We start from the raw sequence: 25,283 nt of genomic DNA on the forward strand, positions 1-25,283 counted from the left end.
TTGTAATTGGCTTACACACTTATATCAATTGTTAAAGTTAAAATGATCAAATATTAAAATTATATCAATACTATATTAATTAGTTTTTAGGTATCATAGTTTCTTAAAATTTTTAAGTATTAATTAGTAAGGTTAAACCGATTAATTTGTAGTTTAATTATGAACCATAAGAATTAAAACAACATAAAATCCCATGTGTTGTGCTTGAATCTTCAAGAAAACTATAAGATTTGGTTGCTTAACCTTTACTTAATCTAACATGCCAAGCTTCTTGCATCTTAATCTTTAATTTGTGACTGAAGGCACATAATAATAACAATAAAAATGTCCCCAAATCTTTGGTTTAGTGGTCAAAAGCATTTGAAGGGACATTAAAATTTTAGTTTCGAGTCTTTCCCTTCTCTTTGCTTATACTAAGGTTATGTCCTTCTAATACAACAACAACAATAATAATAATAATAGTAATAATAATAATAATGATAAAAAAAAGAGTAGAAAGATCAAAAAATAATTAATTCATATAAAGTTATTAAATCGACCCAACTATATGTATTATACGAACGAAATTATTTAAAATTATAATATGAACACGATACCAAGACAAACCTTTAGAAATATCCTTTATCATTGAAAAATAAACATTATGTAACTTTATTGCATCGAAATACCTCTCCTTTTAGGTAGATTCTTTAGGAGAAGGAATTAATATTTTTTTATTCTAATAATAATAATAATAATAATAATATTTAAGCTCACTACTTCTTGGTGAATGAAATGAGAATGTTAACCGTCTTGCCCTTGTTTGGATCACCTAGATGCTCGGCAACACGTGTTGCAAACCTCGTGAATAACCTGTCAATTATAGCGTCTCCAAAATGGAAAGAAATCATTTGTTCCACAGCTGCTCTAATTGTATTCGAAAAGTATTGCCCACTTTGGCACTTGCCCAACTCGCTGTCTTTGTAATGAACATCGTCTCTAGGATCCCAATCCACTTCAAAAACTTTCAGTTTGTCAATACCAAACGATCCCTCCTTTTGAACAATCTCACATACTTCTTCTTTGTGAGGTTTGTACAATGGAAGGTTAAAAGAATCAACACCAGCCTCTTTTACAAGCCCCTACAACCAAATATATAGACACATGCATTGTATAAAATTTTGATTTGGTAAATGGGTTTGGGTTAATGAGTTGAATGGGAGATGAAAATTACCTGTGCAACCAAGTCAACAAGAGTTTTTCCTAGCAATGCAAAACAACAATCTTCAGCTTCAGTACAGGGATTTGGGTTGTTTCTACACAAGAAGGTAAGCACCATTCGCCCTCCAGCTATAAGTTCTTGGGAGCGTGAGCTTAGAAACTTTAAGAAATCTTTTTGGAATTGCTCTGCATAGGCTTTAACTACATTGGCAGGACTTGATTCCGCTATGCATATGTTTCCCTTGTTGATATTCTTAACTTCCGGTGGAACCTAACCATTTACTCAAATTCAAATTCAAAGAGACAAAACAGGTTACTATAATAATTAAAACAAACTATAGCAAATGAAAATCTGTAAAAATATGTAATTGATTGACAATGGACAATTGGGTACATAATGCTGACCTGTGACAACCAATGAAGACTATTAGAAGAATGTATAAAATGAAGGCTTCGGCTTGGAACAAGTCTGCCATAGAAAGAACCTGGCACTCCCACTATGAAACAAGGCTCAAGCATGTCTCCTTTCTGTTTTTGAAGTCCTTCGTAGAAAGTAGGGACTGATCGGAATATTGCATTGAAATCATTTCCTGGAAGATCGTTGAGGAACACTCTAGCTTCAGGAAACTTTAATTGTGCTTGTTGGCATATCCCATGGATGGAGTCAATGACTTGAGATATTATGAGGAAGGTGTTAGGACCTGAAGAGCAACCCAAGTCTGCTATCTCAAACGTGCTTATTGGGAAATTTTTGCTGAACACATCTTTGATGGTATCGTCTAGGGTGGGCAACACTTTTGATATTATTGTTTTCTTAAAGATTAACACAAGAAAATCTAGTCAATATTCAAGTTTATGATGACAGATAATTTAAATAAAATAATAGTAAATGTAAAATATGTCAAAGAGAGAAAGAGACTTGTAGAAGAGAATTGTTGGCATAACTAATTTCCTTATATCCTGGATTCATGCAATGAACGTAATTTGCTGGAAACATGTTTTCCTTTTTCAAAACTTGCTGTGCTGATTTACTTGCTGAAGCCTGCTCAAGCTCATATACCTGAAGACTGAGAGCCTGACTCTGACATATATCTCAGCTATAATCTATTGGATCCTTCGCTTCCTAACTAAATATTGAAAGGATAATGGGCTTTTAGCCCTTGGATTCCATCACACTTTCGAGGTTGGAATCCAGTTAGGATTGAGATCGGTTTGCGTACCCACCTTTCGTATCTAGACGTCTAGAAATGCGTGCAGATTTTGTTTGTGAAAGAAAAGAAATCACAGCAATTTATGACAGCAAGAAAAATATAAATTAATTTATGCCTGGCACACTGGTCAAGATAAGATTAAAAGATAAAATTTTATGACTAATATATTATTTCTTCCGTTCTAAAATATTTATCATGCATTAATTTTTATAGAATTAAAAAAAAATTTTGATTTTAATATATTTAATAATGAAATTTAATTTTTTATAAAATTAAAATTTTATGATTTTTAATGTCAATAAAAATCATAAAATTTTAAAAATCATTTTAAAATATAAAAATAAGAATTTTAGATATTCGAAAAAGAAAATAAGATATAATTTTGAAATATCTCAAAAAAGAAAAATAAATTAAAAAAATGTGATAGAGAGAGTACTTTTTTTACTTTAACGAAAACAATACATTAAGTATAAAAAATTTTAGTTATATAATATTTTAAATTTTGTAATATATTTTAAAATTTTAACTATTCTTAACTAATGCTTATAAGTAACTTTTTTTTTTTTTTTATAAAAGCATATAAGCACATGTTAAATGGGCAGGCAATTAACTTTGTTCGTACACATAAGTAATTAAATGCTGATGGGATTAAGTTATAACATTTTCCTAAATTATAAATAAATAATTATCTTTAATTTTTTGATTTAATGATTAAAAAAATCTTAATAAAGATATTAAGATTGAGGTTCGACTTCAACTTCTTCTCTCTCATTTGTTGTAGGACTTGTTCCTTTTTAAAATAAAAATTAATTAATTAATTAATTAAAATGGGTGCGCACCAAAGATATGATAAAGTAGACAAATAAATAATATGATTGTGAACTAACGTCCAAATAGATTAATATATAAAATTACAATAAAAAATTATTGGTGACCCTTCTTTAATCCTTCAAGGTTAGGTGCTTAACATTTCATAAATAAATCTTAAAAAGAGCTAGGTGAGAGAGAGCAGGTAAGTAACATTTAATCATGTGATATAATATTATATATGCTCAGGATCTCAATACAAATTTCAATATTAGATTTGCTACAGATAGCTGATTTTGTGTTCTTTTCAACAACAGTTGCCCTCATTATAAAATATTTGATATTTTCATTCATAAAGTATAAGTAATATAAATATAAATATAAATAAAAATATATAGTGTTGGTTCAGGTGGAAGCCATGTTTAGGTAACTAGTGTATTAATAAAATTCATGCTATTAATGTAAAATTAGCAGAAAAGTGGAAGATTCATGTCTGCTTTATTTATTTTACCTGTAGGCGGTGGGGACAGATGGTTTTGTGTCTAAGATAGACCTAATAATTTGTGTTATTATGTCGTATAAAATATTATATTTATATCATATTTTATATAAAAATTATGTATCACAATTTGTATCGATATAAAAATATAAAATATAATTTATTTAATTTTAGTAAATTTATATATGATTTTTCTAAAATTTTTAAGTCGTGTTATTTTCAAATTCTTTATTCGTATCATTTTTATATCATATTTTAAATTGTTAGGTTTAGCCAAAGGCAAAGAAGTAGTGTTGAATATATCTTACAATTTATATATTCACGTCATATTCTATAAAATATTAAAATTTGTATATTTATATTGTGTTTTATATTAAAATCATGTGTTATAATTCATGTTTGATACGAAAATATAAAATTTTTTTTTTAATTTTATTAAACTCATATAATTATTACTAAAATTTTAAATTATATTATTTTTATATTTTATTTTTGTATTGTATTTATATTATATTATCTTATCGTATTTTACATCATCAAATCTTGTGTGGAAGTGGTTGTGAGGGAAAGGTGAGATCAGTATAACTCACCCAAATCCAAATGGTAACTAAAACTTTAGGCTCTGGGGTTTGCAGTTTGCTGAATAACAATGGGGGAAATTGAAGCTGAAAGACAAGAATAAAACCAAGGTGCCATTTTTACCTCCAAAAGTCTAAATAATAATTTCATAACCTAAGAACCAAAACCAATATCCTTCGCATGCTGTAATTTTCAATAATTTTGTAATGCAAGTAAACAAAATTACTACAACGTTGTAATCCTAATCAAACATACGATGAATGAACAAGAATTGGATAATGAACCAGCATATTTGAATCACCAAATGCAGTTCAGTGCTGTATTCATTCTTCCATCGCATCTCCATCTTCAATTACCTCTACTTTTCCCTTAATGGTGTGGTCTTTGTCATTAGAACCTCTGCACACCATAGAAGATTGAGTTTACTGCAATTGCATCCCTGAAATAATGCAAAAATATGTAAAAAAAAAAAACATTCTCTATTAATTTTTATCACTATTTAACGTATTTATAATTATATTTAATATAAAATAATAAAAATTAATTGACTTATAAAATATTATAAATAGAGTAAAATTTGAAAGAATTAAATCTAATATTTAATTTATTATGATTAAATTTTTATATTACATAGTGAGCGTTCTAATTTTATTTTTAAAAGTATAAATTATTTTATCGAGTTTATGCTTTTGTTATTTGAATGATTTTTATTTTAAAATTATTTGTCTTACATATCTTATCTTATTATATGCTAATAACAACATACCCTAAAATAATTTATAATATTTATATATTAGTAAACAATGTAAGTTATGAATATTTTTATTTTTTATTCACATTAATCATATTATTGTTTATATAATAAATTAATCTTTCGAGATCTTATTTTCATATATAGTTAGTGGAATGAATTGTAAGATAGAAAATGTAATTCACATTCATGCATTTTATCTTCTTATCAATGCACTGATATAATAGATATAGATATAATAGATGTTATGTTATATGTTATAGATAAGAAGTTTCTTGGATTATAACAGAAACAGATGTTGTGATAAAATAATTAGGTTTTGGAATCTATATTTTAGTTTAAATTTTATATATTTACCCAATCCTTTTCCTTTAAAAATTCTTAATAGAGAAGACAAGACTAAGATGAAGTATTAGTTACATGAGCTATTTAGATAAATAAAATGTAAATAAATATATATTTTTAAATAAACATGATGATTAGTATATTTATATCATATAAAATATTAAAATTTATGTATTTATATTTTTTTATATGAAAATTACGTATCACAGTTTTTGTCAACAAGAAAACATGAAATATTTTTTTTGTTTAAATAATATATAGTTATTATTAAAATTTTAATCAATATCACTTTTATATCATTTATTCATATTATATTCGTATCATATTATCATATCATATTTTAAATTGTTAGGTTTACTTTTACTTTTAAAATATTGGGAGCTTTCACGTGTAGTATCATTATTCTAATTGCTTGAGGTTATTCATCTATGAACAGAGAGCATATTTTTATTCTAATTATGCAACTATTCAATTTCAATATATATATAAGAGTTAATGACTTTGCTATGTCTTAGGATCGGAGTTTTGTTTTAAGCTGCATGTTTACCATAATTTGTTTATTTAAACATTTGTATTACTTGTGTTAGCGAAAAGAATACCTTCATGCTTGAAGATTAAATTTTTTTATCTAAAATTCAAAATGCAAATCTTCAAAAAAAATAAAAAAACACTCATAAGAGTACCGTTTCAAATAATCCGAGTGCCTCAATTAAAAGTGTTTATGAATTAAGTAAAATCAAGTTTGAATCAAACTCATATTTAATATTAATAATTTATATACTTATTTAAATTTGATTCGATCCGATGTTTTTCCTGTCGTTTCCCTGGGTTGGGGTTGCCCATAGGCTTTGATAGAGTGCTATCAACTCTCAATTTCGCCCGGTTCGCGGGCTGCTTCAGAGTAGTCAGCCTTTTCCTTCCCTTTCTTAGTTTTGTGTTAGCTAAAACGATGAACCCAATCAAACGATTAGATCAAAAGCATTGAATACTTGATCACCGCACCAGGTTGATTGAATAACAGTTATTCTCACTCTAATCGATCGGTAAATTCAGACTAGTGGCCAAAACCTCTTTTGTTTAGCGGGTCGTTACACAATCCTATCCTGCCTCATTTAGCTGGAAGCAGACTCATAATCTGATGTATATGTTTGAAGTGCAAGCGAAATTCACCTTGTTCTTGTTGCCGGAATGTCTTCTGCAACCTTCACTAGCCCTGAGACTGGTTGCACTCATTAAGAACGAGAAGCTGGAATCTTTCATTTTCACCGATGTGAATCAAAGAACTTCTTGCTGCAGATGCATTGGTGGGTTCTCCATTCCAGAGGATGGAAGGTAATACATATCCTAAGAAACTGCACAAATTTTCCAAGCAGTTTTTAAAGGAAAAATGCCCGAGGCCGAAGGCTTCCAAATAGTTGCATCGACTTCCAATCCTTCAGGAGGGAGGACGTCTTTTATCTAACTGTAGAATCTGTCTCCGTCATTGGAGCTGGATGGGGGGCTCTGCTCTTTCTTTCTTTCTTTCTTTTTTTCTTTCTTACTGTGTTGAATGGTATAAACAACCTTCGTGTCAATATCACTGCCATATTTGGCGAAAAAAATTATGCATAAAAAACAACACTTTTGTACAAGACACACGGTATAATTTAATTTTATTCCATAAACATAAAATTTCTTGAGGAGTTTCAAGGCTAAAACAGTTCATCAGACTAACAATGGCTTATAGCTAACCTTCCACTGACCATAAAGGTAAAACAAATACGTGGTAGAGTGAACACAACAGATCAACCGATGCATTCCTCCTTTACGTACATGTTAATTATTCTCCTTTATATATTTTGTCACTTGAAGATTTTTATTCCAGCCTGGGCTTCAGACTCACCGTCAAACCATATTTCATGTAGAGTGTGGTTGTTAGCTTTGGTACAACACTGTGACCTTCAACTACCTTAATCGAATACCTTAACAGGACTGAAGCTGCCACCATTTTCATCTGCGTGTAAGCAAATTTCTTTCCCAGGCACAGCCTTGGACCGGCATTAAACACAGCATATTTGAATTGATTTACGCTTACCAACTTCCCATCTTCAATCCACCTCTCTGGCTTGAACTCCAAGCAGTCTTTACCCCACAGGGAGTCAATGCGAGCCATTGAGTAAATGCAGTGGAAGATTCGAGCACCCTTTTTAACCACCGTACCATCAGGAAACACATCGTCTTCTAGAACCTGTTTCATTTCAATTGGCACAGATGGGTAGAGCCTTAGGGATTCAGATAATGCTGCTTGGAGATACACCATCTTTTTTAATTCATCTACAGTGAAAATTACGTCATCTTCTGTTGTACACTCACGATGGCTTAAAATTGCATAGATTTCATCCAGGATTTTGCTTTCCACGTCAGGATTTTTGTGTACTAGCCAAAAAAACCAAGCTAATGCAACAGAAGTTGTGTCTCGTCCTGCTAAGATGAAACTTACGCAGAAATCTCTTAAGAACTTACCTGGAAAATGTTTATTTTTGCCTTGTTTATTGCCATCCATAAGCCTCGACAAGAGATCAGATTGATCATGTAAGTTTCCAAGCTTCTCTAATTTGTTCCTGCGATCTCTCACTGTCTTATCTGCAAAATCATGTACAACTTCTATGGCTTCCTTGAGCCGTTTCTCATTTCCAAGTCTGAAGAGCTTCAGGGTTTTCCATACAAAAGGCGGTATTAGGAATCTTAACAGGGTGAGCTCCGTGGATTCCTCGAACGCTTTTGCAAAGGGAACTTCTGGTAAATCAAGGGCCAAGCACCCAGGATCAATGCCAAGAGCAGCAGTGCAAATGTTATCGAATGTAAGTTGAAGAAGCATTTCTTGGAGATCAAAACAGTGCCCTGATGTTGCCAGCTTTTCCAATAACTTCAACAGCTTCTGATGCACTATTTCTTGCATGGTTCGAAAGGAGTGCTCTACAAAACGACTCGAATGCATCATCATCTTTGCAATTTGTCTCTGCTCCTTCCATGATTCATCATCAGAGTTAAAAATGCCATCTCCGAGTAGGTCAGAAAATCTCTCTCTGTAGTAATTCCCTTTAGGGAAGTTCTTAAAATTTGTTTTAAGGATATATTCAATGTTGGCAGGATCGATTGTGATGATTCCATATGATCCTCCCATCCACATTCCCCTGTAGTGGAATGTTCCCCCAGCTTTTATCAAAACTTTGGTGGTCCAATTATACGTGTCATTCATGTGAAGGAAGAGTGATGGTATGATTCCAAGCACTGGCCACAGCATCGGACCACCCTTATTTGTGAGACTCTCATCTATACAACTGAAAATGAATAGCCCCAACAATGCAATTGCCACATCCCAAAAGGTCAGATGAGAGTTCACCCACTCAATTACAGAGAAAACAAACATTTCTGTCATTGCTGTTCTCTTATGTTTTAGTTAACTGGCACAGCCTCACAGAAGATGGATTAAACCAATTTCATAAAAAGAGAAAAGAAAAAGGACTCAGTTGAGAGGGTGGTGGATTAATTAATGGCAGTACCAATAAAAAATTGACTTTGAAGAGGTAGGATTTAGGTAAGTATTCACAAATTTAAGACAAAAAAATAAATGAAAGCAATAAACCTCACGCATGTTGCTAAATAGAGTTGTCTGAGTTTCCTCTTAGGACAGTGGATGAGAATAACATACTGCAAAAGAAGTAGAAAATGATAGTGTGCTGTCTCTAACACATTAATTATTCCTTCTCAACTGCATATTTTATGGTATGGATACTACTGCTTAGTACTATTCGTTTAGCAGGCTTACAGTTTAATATGCAGATGAGATGTTTCTACAGATCATTCAATCTCAACCATATACAGTTCTTTAATGTAGGAATGTGGTGTATATCAGAGGGAATACGATATATATATATATATATATATATATGAATGAGAAAATAGTAGAATGCCAAGCTCAGTGTAGCATAAGTTTGCAATAAGTTGCTCTTCCTCTACTCACCATATTACACCTGGAAAACTATGATTTGTGTTTATGGTTTTGTTAAGTACGAAAGAAAAAAATTATAATTTCATTTTCACTGTATGAGATAAAAATACAAGAATCCAATGAATAAACTAATTAACTAGCTGCTACTAGCATTGGAGGTCTGATAAAAGAAATGGTCATATATAGCACAAAATCATTTTCTTAACCAAGTTCATCCATGAGAATTCGCTTTAAAGAATCATTAAAGGCATTGCAGGAGGCCGGCGCCGGCTTCACCGAAACTTTGGTGAGTCAATTAAGAGGATTTAAAGCAAAGTAGGAAAAAGATACAGGGCTTTTCTGCATTATAAAAATAGAAATCAGTAAACATTATTTTGCGCAAATTCTGGTGGCAGCCATAGTTTTATGATGTTGATAACTCTGGCCAAACTTGGGATGAAATGGTTTTGATTAATGAGATGACAAAGAAAATGAAAGAGTGGGGTACATAAAAGATATATATAGCATATGGAGTTGTTGATATAATTTGTGGTACAAAGATAATGGAGTTTGCTGGAAGTTGGCGTGTCAGAGACCTGCCATAGAGAGAAAAATTTAGAGGCTGTTGGAAATAATATTTCGAGACGAGCTCCAACAGTCAAGTTTTCAAGGAAGAGAAAGAAGAAACAATGGAGGAGTCAAATTAAAGAGAGGATAAGGAGTGCTAAGAGTTATATTGTAATACCCACAAAATTAGCCTACGATTTTAATTATATTATATAATTATGTTTTGAAAAAAATTGCTTCCATTTAATATTATGATTTACTTAATTATTAATTACATAAGTTTTAGTTATATTATTTTTAATAAATTTTTACTTATTTTAATATATTTTTATTTTATTAATTTCATATTATTAATATTGTTAAATGACTATTAAATTATATTCAGATTTAAAAAAAATATTATTAAATGTTAAAATTAAATATTTGTAAAAATTTATATTACTACTAATTTTTATGTTTTAATTATTAATTTCATTTTTATACTTAATTTTAAGCATTTTGCTATATTAAAAAAAAATTAGTTTTATATGCTAAAAAAATACTTTCAAATAGTTTCAAGATGTCAAAAAAATTACCATACAACCCAATTTACTTAAGATAAACCGATGAAGGTTTGTTTTATTAAATCTATGTAATTGGGATAAATTTTGATTTTTAAATATTTCTTGAATTATTAGAATACTAAAAGAATTGAGTGATTTACTACTTAAATTTTGGCTTAGCGCATTAGATAAGTGACTTGATATCCTTTCGATTTTTATGTCCTTAACAATCAACCTCAATATATTTAGAGTTAAAATATATAATATATATTGTTTTGTCTATTGATTTTGTAAATTGAGTTGAGTATGCAAAATATATATATGATTTCTTTGTTATGAGTTTGGAATATGGTTTGATATTATTTTGATTTTCGAATATGATTTTGTAATAAATATCTCTATATCCATCGTTTGTTTGAATATGAAATTTTGCTTTAAAATGTTTATAGAATTTTACTTTATATGAATTATGTTATGAGAAAATTTATATATATTGAATTTGTATATATTGGATAATTTGAAAATATATTTTGGCTTTTATCTATTAGTATGACTATGTTCTAATCCTACCAATGTGAGCTAATTGTTGGCAATGTTAATATGTATTTAGTGATATTGATACAAATTTCAAACTGTGCCACCAGTTAAGAATAGTGATTTTTATTCACTATACCATTAGTGATATATTTTTATTCTATTGTACTAAATGGGTTTATATGATTTTTGTTCTATCTCATTGCACTAACAGGTTAATTATGATTATTCAGTGCAATTACCTAATTGCTTCAGGCATACCTTTGTTCTATTGCACTAAAAGAAAATTTCTGATTCTGACCTATATCACAGAAGTTAAGTATGATCGTAATATATTACGAGAGATTAATAAATTTTATAATTTTATGATGTTTTATTTTGTTTTGAAATCTAATATTTTGATTTTTGATATATAATTTATGGAAATATGTTTGAATACAAAATTATCTAAAATAATTTCAAGTAATTTAGTTACTATTTTAACCTAAATATTTTGTGGCATGTTTAATCCAACTGAAGGAATGTCAATTGCTTACTGAGTGATTTGATTCATTCTTTTTTTTAATTTTTTTTATAGGTTTGGATTTTGATTATACTTATGAGAATCTCAAGGAATGATTTTCCAAAACTTTAATTGCTATTACAAGACTTTTAGGATTCTCTTATATGCTTAGATGTACAAACTTTTATAATTAATTGTTTATGACCTTAATTAAATATTTCGAGATTTATTAATTTTTTTAGTATTTCATTTTTATGATATAAAAATATTAAATGCTATGAACTTTTTGTTTTTTATCTTGTTTGTCTCATTCATATTTAGAAGTTTTAATATGTTTTTGGCTTTGCATATTTATAAAATCACATCTTGCAAATGTGCGGCGTCTGTTATACTTCGGTTCGAGGCATGACATATATACCTCATGAATGATAATCTAATTAGCTGAATAGATAATTGTTTGTTTTGAAGTCATGTATGGATGTGGTGACAGAGATAACCCCCAAAAAAAAAAATTTTTACCTCTCTTGTTATACAATAATCAGTCACATCTAATTACTACTTTGATTTTCTCTTTCTCTTTAAATTATTGTTTGACCCTTCCTTTATCAATTTTCTACCTTAGCTTCTCGTGGATGATGTGGTAAGAGTATGTAGAAGGAATAAAGTACGTGAAAGAGGTTTTTTTTATAATGCAATCCATGATTGGAGAGAAAAAAAAAATCCATTATAATAGAGCATTTATCATCCAAAAAATGGTAGTTTCCACTGCTAAAGTATATTGCAGAGGGCATTACAAAGTTTTTGAAGACAATTTGATGAAATTCCCTTGCAAGGAAATATAACACAGATTAAGGGAGAGAGAGATAATGAAGCTGTTGTTAGATGGAACCATGTTAGGATTAACAGGCCATTATTAATTCACTCATTGCTTTCCCACCCACTTCTTAATTCATCTTTTCTTTTCTTTTCATTTCAACTTTAATGGAAGTTTGGCTAATATCTAGATCTGCTAAATTTTGTACCTCTCTACATTTCAGTCTTCTTTTTTAGCTTATTTGAAGTGAAAGAAGCAAAAGATTACCCTCTGGTTAGCACCAAAGAAGGAAAAGGAAGGTTTCCATAATTTCAATAGAACACTGTTCATCAAATAAGTTAAAAGTAATGGTAGTACAATATTTTTCTTTTTCAAAGAGTTGTAAGAGTAATTTGATCAGTTAGATCCAAGCTTACGTGTTACGCCAAATTGACATGGGATCGACCTGAAGTTTTGAAACTCCCGTCAACTCAATCACTTCAATTTATCACACGATCCTTCCAATCCCCTATAGGCAAGTATAGATATCTATGGTCAGTCCAATATCATCATCAGGCTTTAGATTTGTCCAATTCCATTTTTTATAGCAGGAATCTTAAAAAAATGATCATCATCAGGCTGTAGATTGAGTTAACTGCATAATTTAGATTATTATATAATAATATGATATAAATTTAATATAAAAAATAAAATAAAATTATACGATTTAAAATTTTATTAATAATTATATATTAATTTAATGAAATAAAAAAAATATTTTTTATATTTTTATATTTTCATAAATTATAACATATAATTTTCATATAAAATATAACATAAATATAAAATTTTAAATATTATATATATATAAATATACGAATAGTTATATCGATTAGACGTATCAAATGTATAAGAGAGAGAAAAAAAATTGTTCAAAAAGGTTTTCTATTTTGGTTTCATGTGTCTATATATAATTGAATTTTTTAAAAATATTAAAATTTTATTTTCAATTAAATCAATAAATAAAATAAAACTGCAAATCCATGCACTCCTCCTTCCTTTAAACTTCTGTTTTTCTTTAGCATGCCAAAAAATTAAATTTTCTTCAAATTAATTTCTCTTCTTCTATTTGAGCATAAAAATTTTATACACACTTCTTAAGAAACATTATTTGTTTTTATTTTTTATTAAAAAATTAAAAGTAAAAAAATTAAATTAAATTAAAAAATAAATAGTAAAATGTAAAATATAAAATCAAACTTAAATTAAATCTAATAATTTAAAATATAATATAATAATACGATACAAATATAATATAAAAATAATATAATTTAAACTCGTAATAATAATTTTATATAAATTTAATAAAATTAAAAAAAATTATTTTTTTATTAATATAAATTATAATACATAATTTTTTTATAAAATAAAATAAAAATACACCAATTTTAATATTCTAGGCCATAAAAATATCATGTCTAACCGATGTAGACGAAAAAAAATCGCAAACCACTATGAATTTTCAATCCATAGAAAAGAAAACCAAAATTCCTTCGTTTAAAATCATCAGCCAAAGAAATAGATAAAAACAAATGATTAGCAGTGCCATTCTCTACAGGAGGGGCAGAGTAGGATTTCAACTTTTCCCCACATTAACAACTGCTTCGATTTGCTCCAATACTAGGATCGTTAGTGTTTCCTCGTACCTAAAACCCACTTACAAAACCTTCAGCAGAAATCATTGTACTTTCGTAAATATCTTCAAACTCTCTTTAACTTCTTCGTCAGCTTCTGGGGTTGTTGGGTTTTCAAACATGGCATCTGCAACTGGAGGAGAAGATGGTCATTTCAAGTTGTCTGAAACTAGTAATCTTATAATCAAGGAAGGTGACATCACTAAGTGGTTTGTTGATGGCTCCTCCGATGCTATTGTCAGTGTTTCTCTTCCCTTCTCTTTGATCTTTAGTTCTTTTTGTAATAATGTTTTTGGGTCTTTTTTTTTTTTCCCTTTTGTCCATATGGTATTTGTTGATGATTTATTGCTTGATAATATTATTGTACTTGTACTATATTTGTTTGTGGGATTAGGGAATAGGGAACAGAAATTTCTTTTCAAGTAGGATGATTAATGTTTTGGTGAAATGGAACCAATGTTGAATTGGATATTCCAAAGTGGAGGGATTTTTATCAATCCTAAATATTTTCTTATTCTATCTGATAATGATGGTTATTTTTCCTTGATGGATTTGTTGATCTTTGAACGATAGAATTGAGAACAGTGATACTAGTGATGATAATCATTTTGCAGGTCAATCCAGCAAATCCAAGAATGCTTGGAGGTGGTGGTGCAGATGGAGGTCTTCTTGCTAAGAAAATTTTCTTTTCCTCATTTTTAACCATACTAATGTCATAGAAGAATGAACTCGTAATGACCATTGATGCATTTTTCTAGCCATACATAGGGCTGCTGGCCCGGAACTTCGAGAAGCATGCTCTAAGGTCCCAGAAGTTCGACCTGGTGTTCGCTGTCCCACTGGAGAAGCAAGGATTACCCCGTAAGTTTTTCCTAATTGCATAGTGTTTACTGGTGTTTCACCCAAAGTTGTGCATGATTAGCATACTAACATGTTGAAATTATGCAGAGGATTTAAACTGCCTGCATCTCATGTGATTCACACAGTTGGACCAATTTATGATTCTGACAAGGACCCTAAAGCCTCCCTGAGTAGTGCATACAAGTATGCTATGATGTTCCTTGTAACCATTGATATTAGTAGTTGTTTTTATCATTCTCAATAAGACCTCCTCTCTTTTGAAATTGGTTACAGGAATAGCTTGACTGTGGCTAAAGAGAACAACATTAAATACATTGCATTTCCTTCCATATCTTGCGGTGTATATGGGTAAGTAACGATAAGGAACCACGACAGACATTCTTGTTTTCCCATTTTCCCCTTTCATTTTATCCCCCTTTGATCTGGAAAGCATAGTAAACTGTGCAATTTAAATGATCCAGGATAAAAATCTAAGTCTTACTGATGTCATTGCAAAAATCTTTTGAAAGCTAAATCAGAACTTGATTCTCTGGCAACTTGCTAAACTGTAACTGTTTTTGCTTTATGTGTTGACGACAAATTGGTTAAGAACAGGTGTTCAATTGGTGCTGTTGGATTGTTAGGTAATTTGTGTAACTTTCTGGACTGGACTTTGAGGGGGCATAGTAGAAATATTTCATAGTGGAAATATTTTAATCTTTTAGTAACTTTTTCATGGAAGAGCATTCTCTTCTGTCAAATTCTATCTTGAAGTGATTGTGGAGTTTTTGTTTGCTAGCTTAGTTGTTTGTTTGAAATGTTTGATCGGTTCATATTTAGTTTCTTTTTTCCTTTGTGAAAATTTTCTAGATATCCTTTTGAGGAAGCAGCCACAGTTGCTATATCTACTGTCAAAGAATTTGCAGATGATATTAAAGAGGTAACTTCTGCTTTTATTCTGCTTTGATATTGCATATCCCAGATTTCTTTTAAACGTTGATTGATTCCCTTTACTTCACTTCTTACATCCTGTTTTACATTAGTTTACTTGTTTTGTCCACGCGTACACACACGACTAAAAGAAGAGTTTCCTATAGTGTTTTGTGTCTTTATGGATAAATCCTATATTCTTTTCTCACATTTAAGTAATAAATGAACTTCTGATTGCATGATACATAATTCTATATGGTCCAAACAATATATGTACTTCTGATGGAAACTCACTTGGTTGCTGTTTGCAGGTGCACTTTGCTCTGTTCGAGTATGAAATCTACAATATTTGGTTGAAAAAGGCAAAGGAGTTGCTCCAGGCTTAGTGCATGACAGCAACTAGAATAATGTTGTCCTACCTTGATCCATGAGAGTGCTAAGTTTAGATGTATATATCTCTATGGACTTGGAAGCAACTATGACAGAATTACTTTCGTTTGATTTGCAAGAGTCCTGAACTTTTGGATGAATTGGAGGCATTTATGCTTCACTTTAGACAGAATAATTGTTAATGCTGGTTTTGTGGAATTAATGGTTGTTATGAAAATATAATTCCCCTTATTTTATAGTTCCTGAGCTCTTTGCTTTAGGATCAACACAGTCTAAGACTAAATATGAATCACAGTTTAAGTTTATGCCTGAACTTGGATATGATTCTTTTTAAAATCTTTTATAACACCTTCAAAGTGTTTTTGGTCAGGATCTAGTATGTTTTAAGCTTGTGGAGTAGTTGCCCTCAATTCCCTTGCTCTTGCTGCTGTCTCTTTTCTCTCCCTGTTTTTGGATTGGGAAGCTGTGAACAGAAACATGTAATGGTAAAAATTGTTCAGAAAAATGCTAAAAAAAGGTGTAATACTTACACTGGTGTAAATGAATCCCTCTATTCATAATGCTTACTCATTAGCTCAATAAATTAGCATGAGGTTGCAGCAGAATTTCTGGAGGAACACACATTAAGCAACAAGAGGAGAGTTTAGTAGGGAAGGCAAACCATCCAACCAACCTCGGACAACGGTTTTACAAGTCATAAGAGATTTCAGGATTTCCAAATGATTATGACAACTGTGGTGCAGCCAAAACCAACTGAAAGACATTAATAAAACAAGCAACCAGAGCTATATTCTTCAAAATTATTTAGTAAAAATAGATCCAAAAATCAACCGATGTGCGATGGCCATTACACATTAGCACAACTCCCCTACCATTAAATAATTCTACATTCCCAGCAAACGTAGAAGCTCCACACAGACCATAATGGCTATTCAAGAATCAGCAACAAGAAATGAGTACTGTGGAATCTTGGAATAGAAGATATGTACAAATAACTGAACCTTCCTTTTCTTTCAACTCTAACGTGGAAGAAGTATTTAGCTGATGTTGCAACTCGATCGATGGTGAAACATGCAGATAACATAACAGATTACACGAATCTGCTTTCATTTAAGGTGAAGCAAAATATCAACGACTTTATATCAGTCAATGAAACTCCAAGAGTAAAGCATGTTCAATCATAACCTTTATGTAAATTGTGAGACTTAGACGTCTTTATCTTTGGACAAACTCCGGGGGATTCTGTTAATCACACTCTCATCCACTATCTTATAGTGCTGGGAAAATTTTCGGTGGATCATTCCACAGTATTTATCCACATGCTCTTCATATTTGCCGTAGAAGGCAGGAAGAGTAACAGATAAGACAGTTCCTGCCATCAGGAAATAACAAATACATTATATTTAAAAAAGCACATAATTTAAGATTCCTTACACATATAATGAGAGAAAGTTCATTGATAAAATGCCTCCCATTTTGCAAATGATTTGCAAAAACAAGCACAAATATACAAAAGGCCCCATGAGGTCAAGCAAGCTAGAAAGTTTGTGACAAGAGCTCGATATTAGGTTTTTGAATTTTTCAAAGACCAAAATGCATGGCTGTTTACCAGAAATAAACCAAAAGAGGTTGTGATTAAACAACTAAGCTCAAATTAGTAACATTTAATGTTATATCAGTCACAAAAAAAAACAAAAGAACTAATAATATCCATGAATCAAAAGGAAGATGAATGTGCATTCAGTTGACAGATGCAGTTGCTTACCAATATAGGCAAGTGTGAAGAAAGAACAATAGCTACCAATGGCAGACAAGAGCCACAGACAAATCACAACCTGCCAAATGAACTGAAAGTGAGAAAACTTTATCAAGCACACCAGCCAGTGGAAAAGCTAGTAAATTGGAACAGGTTTAGTGAGATTCCAAAAGTACGGTAGAACCCAAGACCCTAAATAAACATCATGAAGTTCCATATGGCATGAAGAAAATAGAGACTTGATGCATACTATTAAACACACCATCTTGGCAATAAAGACAAAAGGTTAGAATGAACAGAAGAGTGCTTGCCAGAAGAACAGTTTGTGAAGCAGTATCATTTGTTTCAGAGCAAACCAGGTTTAAGTATGAAGTCACAGTTATTGGCAAGTTCTGTCAATCAATCATGTTTAGGAGAAGACGATAGAGTTGAAGGGAGAATATACATATGCTTAATGATTTACTTGCTAAATTGGGAAAATACTCAACTCCAAAATCCTCCAATTTGTGAGATTTTGGCCCCCCAGGGGGTGGAGTTGGGGGCTGTTTTAATTGGAAGGTAAACACAGTGAGCAGAACCACTACTCTTATTTCCTATAACCCCACCTAAACACACCTTGATATTAATGACTACCTTTACTAATAATAGTAAAAAAAAATATTCACATATTAACTTGATTATAATTCCACCAACAATACCACAATGCTCCATACATACAATTATATTTCAACATTGAGTCTTTTTCCCTTTGTATGTGTATATATTGCAGCACATAACACTTAGTTGAAATATAACTGATCTAAACTGACCTTAAAAAAAAGTCGAAAATCTTTGCCAAGAGTTATATCATGAGCCATAAGAAGCAAATTATTGATTTTAACACGAAATGATGCTGCAGCATTATTAACCATTTCCTCTGACAATTCAAGCTCTGGTAATGTTTGTAGTTGTCTGCTTAAATAATAAATAGACATTATTCTCCAAAAAAGCTTCAGTATGAAAAAAGAAATCAACAGATATAGAGGCAATCTTACTCATACCCATTTCTATAAGCAGCATAGTTGGCACGGACAAACAACAATACAATTAATATCAGCAAGACATCTGAACAAATAGATAAGAATGGTAATCCAGACCGCTCAAATATAAGCCAAGCAACAGTAGCAACAAGAATGACACCAAAAGAAACACGCCACCGCTTCCACAAGAGTATATCAGCCGCTGGGAACATGAGAAGCAAATTAGTTAATTTATCGTACAAAAAAAATGCACTAGTATTATAAGTGTGACAAGATAATGAGCTAGAGAGATAAGGTAGACTTACAGAAATGATATCATACTACGCAACAAAAAACCCCAAAATCACACTAATTAATAATTATAATAAAAAAAATTGTTGGCGAAGAACTGTTAAAAACCACAAACTTTCACCCATACGAACAGAAATAAACAAAGGTTGAAGATAAATACTGAATAAGCACAAGTCAAAAGGAAAGTTAGCTTCCAAGAATAGAAAACTCAAGCAAAGGTTTCAGATCTATTTAGTCTCTTCTACAATAGTAGAAAACTTAAAACAAAACAGTGTATCTCAGATAGTAAGAGTTGCATCATTTTGCCTATTCACAAATGAGTAACTGCTATAAGTACTGGCTTCTTGTTCATAAAATTCACTTCTCAATCTCATTATCTCTTATTTGGCTTTACACAAATGAGTAACTGCTATAATTAATTACTTTATTCATAAAATTCACTTTTCAATCTCAATTTCCAAAGAGCACTAACCAAATTCATTTGCCAAGCAATATTTCAATTTTCATCAAATATCGAAGTACCCCAAGATGATTTCATCGAAAAATAAGACCAAACAAGAGAGAAAAAAATGGAAATTAAAACAAAATATGTGTTTTTTTTTTTTTTTTTTAAGTTTTTACCTTTACCACCACCCAAAGACTGGTGAAGGGGACCTTGACGACCAAACAAACGGTAGCTATCGGAGGATGTCGTTGAAGAAGTGGAAGGTATTGTCTGATTTCTTGTCTCTTCCCCATCAGCGTTACTCGGATTCTCCATTTATTGCAATCAACGCCTTTTTTTCAGTTTTTAACTTCAACCCAGAAATGAAAAGCTCCCAAATTTCGAATCTTGCACAAAGATTTTCTCTCTTCGAAGCCAAATTGCAGCGTCCCAGATCCGTGTCAGATTTGAACAACAAAGGGGATTAAAAAAGACCGTTCTTTTCAACTTATTTTGTTTGGGGAGAAAAAAAGTTCTTTGCTTTGTTTTCAGCTTTATCTCATTTAATTAATTTTTTAAAAGTAAAAAAAAAAATTATACATGCGACTACAAGAGTGACGTCACCAAATATTTTTCAAAACAGTTTTCAAAAAATTATTTGATACAGAAAAATTTTTTAATTCTAAACAAAATTAAAATAATAACACAATTTTTTAATATATATTGAAAAAATAAAAAAATTAATTTAAAAAAAATCGACATGAATTATGATCTTAATACTGCTTGTAAAATTAAAAAATTTTACTATTAATACATTAAATAATTTTTCATAATTTTTTAATATTTTTTATTTGTTTTGATAAAACTGTAAACATTTTATATGATTCGGATATGAGCCAATTGGGTCTTAATGGAGTCCACAATGTTACCCATTATTTAGTTTTATGTTTATTTATTTATTTATTTATCCATTTATTTGTTTGTTTATTTATTTATTTATTTATTATTATTATTATATTTTTTTGGTTTTTTTTTTTTTAGTTTATTCATTCATTTATTTATTTGTTCATCTTTGATTTTTGGATTTTTTTCATTTGGTTTATTTTTTTATTTTTTTAATTAAATTGGGTGTTAAGATAATGATAAAAACAAAAAAAAAGAGTTTTTTTTTCGTGGATTGGTGTTTGTAGAATTACACATGATTTCAATCTGTAAAGAATAAATATTATGATCTAGGATAATACAAAAATTTTATCACATGATAAGTTATGGTCAATCAAAAACTCTTTTGATTTTCTCTATAAATACAAACTTAATCAAGCCTCAAAAGAAATAGAAGAAAATCATAGATCACAGAGAAACAAAAACACACAATAAATGAATCAAAAAGAAATACAGAAACATAGGTCAAAAAAGCATAAAAGAAATCATGTAAGGAAAGTCAAAAGGTAATCAAAAAATTGTGGGAGATTTTTTAAGTCAAAAAGTATAATTTTGTCTAAAAAATTTTTGAAAAATTTTTAGATTTCGGTAAAATTTTTTTATGTCGTTTGATTTTTTCAAAGACTTTTCGACGAAATTTTCAAATTTCGATGAAAAATCCTAGAATCCAGTAAAGATTTAACTTGTGTTCATGGGGATCTAAAGATAGAGAGAGAAAAGGAAGAAAAGAGCAAAGGAAAAGAGAAATCTGAGAAAAAAGAAAATTTTGGCCTATTTATAACAAATTCTAAACGACGTCATTTTGACATTTAAATCGTCTTAGGATCTGCGTGTTTCTATTTGGGTTAACCCGACTCAAAGCATTGGCCCGCTTCTTGACCCGTTTCACCCTTTGTCTTAAGCCAAGCAGAGCCGAATAACTTTGTAAGTCGTTCCAGCTTTTTTTCTTGCAGTCGAGCTGAGCCATCTAACCACTAAGTCGAGCCGTTTCCCTATTTGATTTTATTTATTTATTTATTTTTATAGTATTTTTGCATGATTAAATTTAAAAAAAATAAAAAATGTAAAACTTAATAAAATAAAATTTTGAAAATAAATAATAATTATCTTATAATGGAATATTTAGAAATTTTAAATGATAAATTTGTACAAAATTTTTAAGTGAATTTTTTTTTTTAAATTTATCCCAAATTGTGGACTAGTTTAAAGAAAATTTCAATAATAATAATTAATATTTATTTTCAAATAATAAATAAATAAATAATAGAAAAATTAATAAAAATTTTAGAATTAAATATTAATTATCCAAAGATGAAATTCTTAGAAATTTCAAATGGTAAATTTTTTAAGAAATCTCTAAGTAAAGAATTTATCTAAATTTGTCTCAAATTATGGAATAATTTAGATGCAATTCTAGCAAAAGTAATTGTATTTTTTTTCAAATAAAAAATTTTGATTGAAAATATTTTATAATTATCCAAGGTCTGGATTTGTAGAAATTTTAAATAGTAAATTTTTAATAAATATCTAAGTGAGAAATTTTATTTAAATTTATCTCAAATAGTGGAAGAATTTAAATGAAACTTTAAAAAAATAGTTGTCATATTATTTTCTTTCCTAAAAAACAACAAAAAAAATTTCTAAATAGATCTAAATAGTAAAAAATTTAGAAAAAAAAAAAAGAAAAAATTTTTGAATTGGCCTAATTGGTGAAAAATTTAGAAATAAAACTTGTGAAATAAGAATAAATTTTGAGGATAAAATTCTTAATAACCACAAATAGTTGATTATCTAAAAAATTTCTAAGGGAGAAAATATTTCTGATTTTGGCTCAAATGGTGGATGAATTAAAAAATATTTTTAATAAATAAAAATGATTAAACATTTTTCTAACGATGGAATCTCTTCAAGAAAACAAATTAAATTATTGAATACTCTTAAGGTGAAGAAGTAATTTTAAGAATTCTTTCAGATTAATGAAAAATTTTAAAAATTATTTCCAATATTTTAATGTTAAAATTAAAATCATTAGAATCAAAACCTTAAGATAAATTTAAAATATAATGGTACCATCCTTAGGATGGGTGTTGAAGGAGTGTTATAACCTTTTCCACGCATAATCGAACTCCAAAACTTAATTCTGTTCAGAATATTAGAATCTATTCTTTATGGACTCTTAGTCAAGCTTAAGAGTTCTTTAAAATGATAAATTAATTAGATAGTCAATCATACCTTAAAAAAAATTGGTATCAACTTCATATGTTAAATCTAACTATAGATTTATGGATCTATATATTATGACAAAAACTATTGCTAGCATTTTTTTGAAAGAATTACTAGCATCTTTTTAAAGCTTTAAATTTCGTAAAATTTTTGTAGAATTTGTTTTTGAAAATTCATAATTTGCTTTGTTTGAAATTTAAGAACTTATTATTTGAAATGACATATTAATTATTACAAAGTTTTTAAATATAAAAATTTAAAATATAATACGATGATATATACAAATAAGATAAAAAAATATTAAAATGACAAGTTTAAAATTTTTAATAAGAGTTATATATAAGTTTAATAAAATTAAAAAATATATTTTGTATTTTTGTATTGACATTAATTATAATATGCAATTTTCATGTGAAATATAATATGAATACATAAATTGTTATATTTTATATTATATGAATACACGAATTATCAAATTTATAAAAATTTATTTGAATTGTAATAATTAAGAAAATTTAGTTAAATTAATTTAGAATTTCTAATATACAGAGGACTGCAAATGTGAGATTCTTTTTATTTGTAAATGAACTTTCCTATGAAATTGGTTCACAAAAGAAATAAACTCTCATTATTCTTGTTTTCCAAATTAACCATTGCTGGATCATCCCATGGTACAAAGGGTTGTGGTTGTGAATTAAAAGAAAACTAGAATCAAGTTAGAAGATTGGCTTCCAAATCATTTTTGTGGTCTTCTGTGGCTTGAGTCAGCTCCATGGCCCTCTTAGCTTGGTGCTTCCAATCAGTGAAAACTACAGTGCAAATCATCATACACATACATGTAGCTTGTGCTGCAGCAAGCCCAAACCACAACCCAAGAACACCCTTGTTTAATTCAAAAGCTGCATAAGCAGCAACAGGCAAACCAACAAGGTAGAACGAACAAAAATTTATACAAGCACCCACGTTAGGCCTAGCAGAACCGACTAGGATTCCACATGCTGCTGTCTGAGTATAGTTTCCAAGCTCACAAAATCCTAATACAGGTAGGACGACTGATGTCAATGCAATGACCTGAGGCTCGCATGTATATAACTTTCCCCACACATCCTTTACTGCAATTGTGAAAGTGAAAGCTAGAAGTCCACATACCATTGCTATAATAAGTCCTATAATGGCTGTTTGTCGTGCCTGTGCAGGAGATTCGGCCCCCAACTCTTGCCCAACACGCATTGACAAAGTTGAGCTTAGAGAATGAGGGAAAACGTATAAAAGTCCTGTTATTTGTATGAGAATTCCCACTGCCGCGATACTTGTCTCTGGATTATTAGTTAAGCCACAAAGTAGGACCATTATCTCATACCACCACCACTCTAAACATACAGATAACACACTTGGAGCCATGAGTGACATCAGTGGGAGCCAATCTAGATAGCATTTGGTTACCACTTGACCTACCCAAGGTTTTATTGCTGTTTGTGTAAAGTAGAGATATACTAGCAAAGCTAAATTTATGTTTAATGTGTTGCAAGCGGTGGCAAGAGCAACTCCTCTAACCCCCAAATCCAAATATATTACCAGGAAGTAGTTGATTGGAAGGTGGAGAATCATTGCAAAAGTAGCAGAGAGAGTGAAGGGTAGGTTTAGACTTTGGGCTCTTAAGAAAATTCTTAAAGGATTGAGGAGAGCTTGGGCAAGCAATTCAGGAATAGAGTACGTGAGAAATATCTTTGCCACTGATGTTATGGTCTTATCCTGACCAATTGACAGAAGGATGGGCTCCATATTCAGCCATAATAGTGTGATTGGTATGGCTCCAAGAAATAGGAGGCAGAAGGTCTGCTTAAAAGTTTGGCTCAGAACTGTACATTTTTTGGCTCCAAAAGCTTGGCAACATATAGGTTCCATCCCCATAGCCAGGCCCTTCATTACGGAGTAGCCTGTGATGTTTGCAAATCCCATTGCCAGTGAGCCTCCTGCTAACTCAATGTTTCCAAGATGTCCCAAAAAGAACATGGAGATTAAGGACTTGGAGAAGAAAATTAGACCAGAAATTACTAACGGGAATGTAATTTTCCCCAATGATGTTAGCTCCTCCTTCACCTGTGAAATGTACATGAGGTATTAGCAACTCAAAATCATATACCAATAGCAAGAATGTAGTTTCTAAACCAAACTGGAACATAAAATGGCTTGCTTGATATAGCAGAAATTTGATTTACCATAAATTATGGAGAAGAAAAGAACCAGCCTGTCAAGCAAATTGATTGTAGTTTTTGCTGTCTCTTGAAAACTAGAGAAAATTTTTCTTTAAGCCTGTTGCTTCATATCAGGATATATTCTTATAGACTAACCTTGACCCTGAGTTCAAGAATGAGTAATAATATGCTTGCATGACTTGTTCTCTATCTTGGAGCCATCCATAACTTTCAAGTATCATTAAAATGACTATCTGGACAAATTTGCCTCTGATTACT

At 30.1% G+C, this 25,283-nt stretch overlaps 3 protein-coding genes and 2 pseudogenes across 4 annotated transcripts; 1 reads left to right on the forward strand and 4 right to left on the reverse strand.

The window, feature by feature from the left end:
* Nucleotides 1-625: 625 nt before the first annotated feature.
* On the reverse strand, nt 626-4,706 carry LOC111309685 (putative methyltransferase TCM_000331). The gene is made up of 7 exons (XM_022908687.2): nt 4,653-4,706; nt 4,458-4,537; nt 4,308-4,356; nt 2,120-2,281; nt 1,606-2,013; nt 1,214-1,471; nt 626-1,121 (listed from the first exon to the last, which is right to left on the reverse strand). Exons 1-7 carry the CDS (start codon nt 4,704-4,706, stop codon nt 756-758), a joined length of 1,377 nt encoding a protein of 458 aa, XP_022764422.2. The 3' UTR covers nt 626-755.
* Nucleotides 4,707-7,247: 2,541 nt separating this feature from the next.
* LOC111309686 (cytochrome P450 86B1 pseudogene) lies at nt 7,248-9,245 on the reverse strand (annotated as a pseudogene).
* A 4,597-nt stretch (nt 9,246-13,842) lies between these two features.
* Nucleotides 13,843-16,392, forward strand: LOC111310034 (uncharacterized). The gene is made up of 7 exons (XM_022909120.2): nt 13,843-14,231; nt 14,609-14,657; nt 14,753-14,855; nt 14,943-15,038; nt 15,129-15,203; nt 15,705-15,774; nt 16,076-16,392. Exons 1-7 carry the CDS (start codon nt 13,893-13,895, stop codon nt 16,148-16,150), a joined length of 807 nt encoding a protein of 268 aa, XP_022764855.1. The 5' UTR covers nt 13,843-13,892; the 3' UTR covers nt 16,151-16,392.
* Nucleotides 16,393-16,921: 529 nt separating this feature from the next.
* Nucleotides 16,922-20,163, reverse strand: LOC111310035 (Reticulon family protein). Of its 2 annotated transcripts, XM_022909122.2 has the most exons (6): nt 19,842-20,121; nt 18,951-19,131; nt 18,720-18,861; nt 17,920-17,989; nt 17,340-17,526; nt 16,922-17,254 (listed from the first exon to the last, which is right to left on the reverse strand). In XM_022909122.2, exons 1-5 carry the CDS (start codon nt 19,978-19,980, stop codon nt 17,360-17,362), a joined length of 699 nt encoding a protein of 232 aa, XP_022764857.1. In that variant the 5' UTR covers nt 19,981-20,121; the 3' UTR covers nt 16,922-17,254; nt 17,340-17,359. The 2 variants fall into 2 exon arrangements, with proteins under 2 accessions (XP_022764857.1, XP_022764856.1); XM_022909121.2 differs by having other exon boundaries at nt 16,922-17,526; nt 19,842-20,163.
* Nucleotides 20,164-23,520: 3,357 nt separating this feature from the next.
* On the reverse strand, nt 23,521-24,924 carry LOC111309688 (protein DETOXIFICATION 53 pseudogene; annotated as a pseudogene).
* Between the last annotated feature and the right edge of the window lie 359 nt (nt 24,925-25,283).

The sequence above is a fragment of the Durio zibethinus genome, chromosome 19 (genome assembly GCF_047325235.1).
Source record: "Durio zibethinus cultivar Kanyao isolate XHJ-2024 chromosome 19, ASM4732523v1, whole genome shotgun sequence".
Lineage (NCBI taxonomy): Eukaryota > Viridiplantae > Streptophyta > Magnoliopsida > Malvales > Malvaceae > Durio > Durio zibethinus.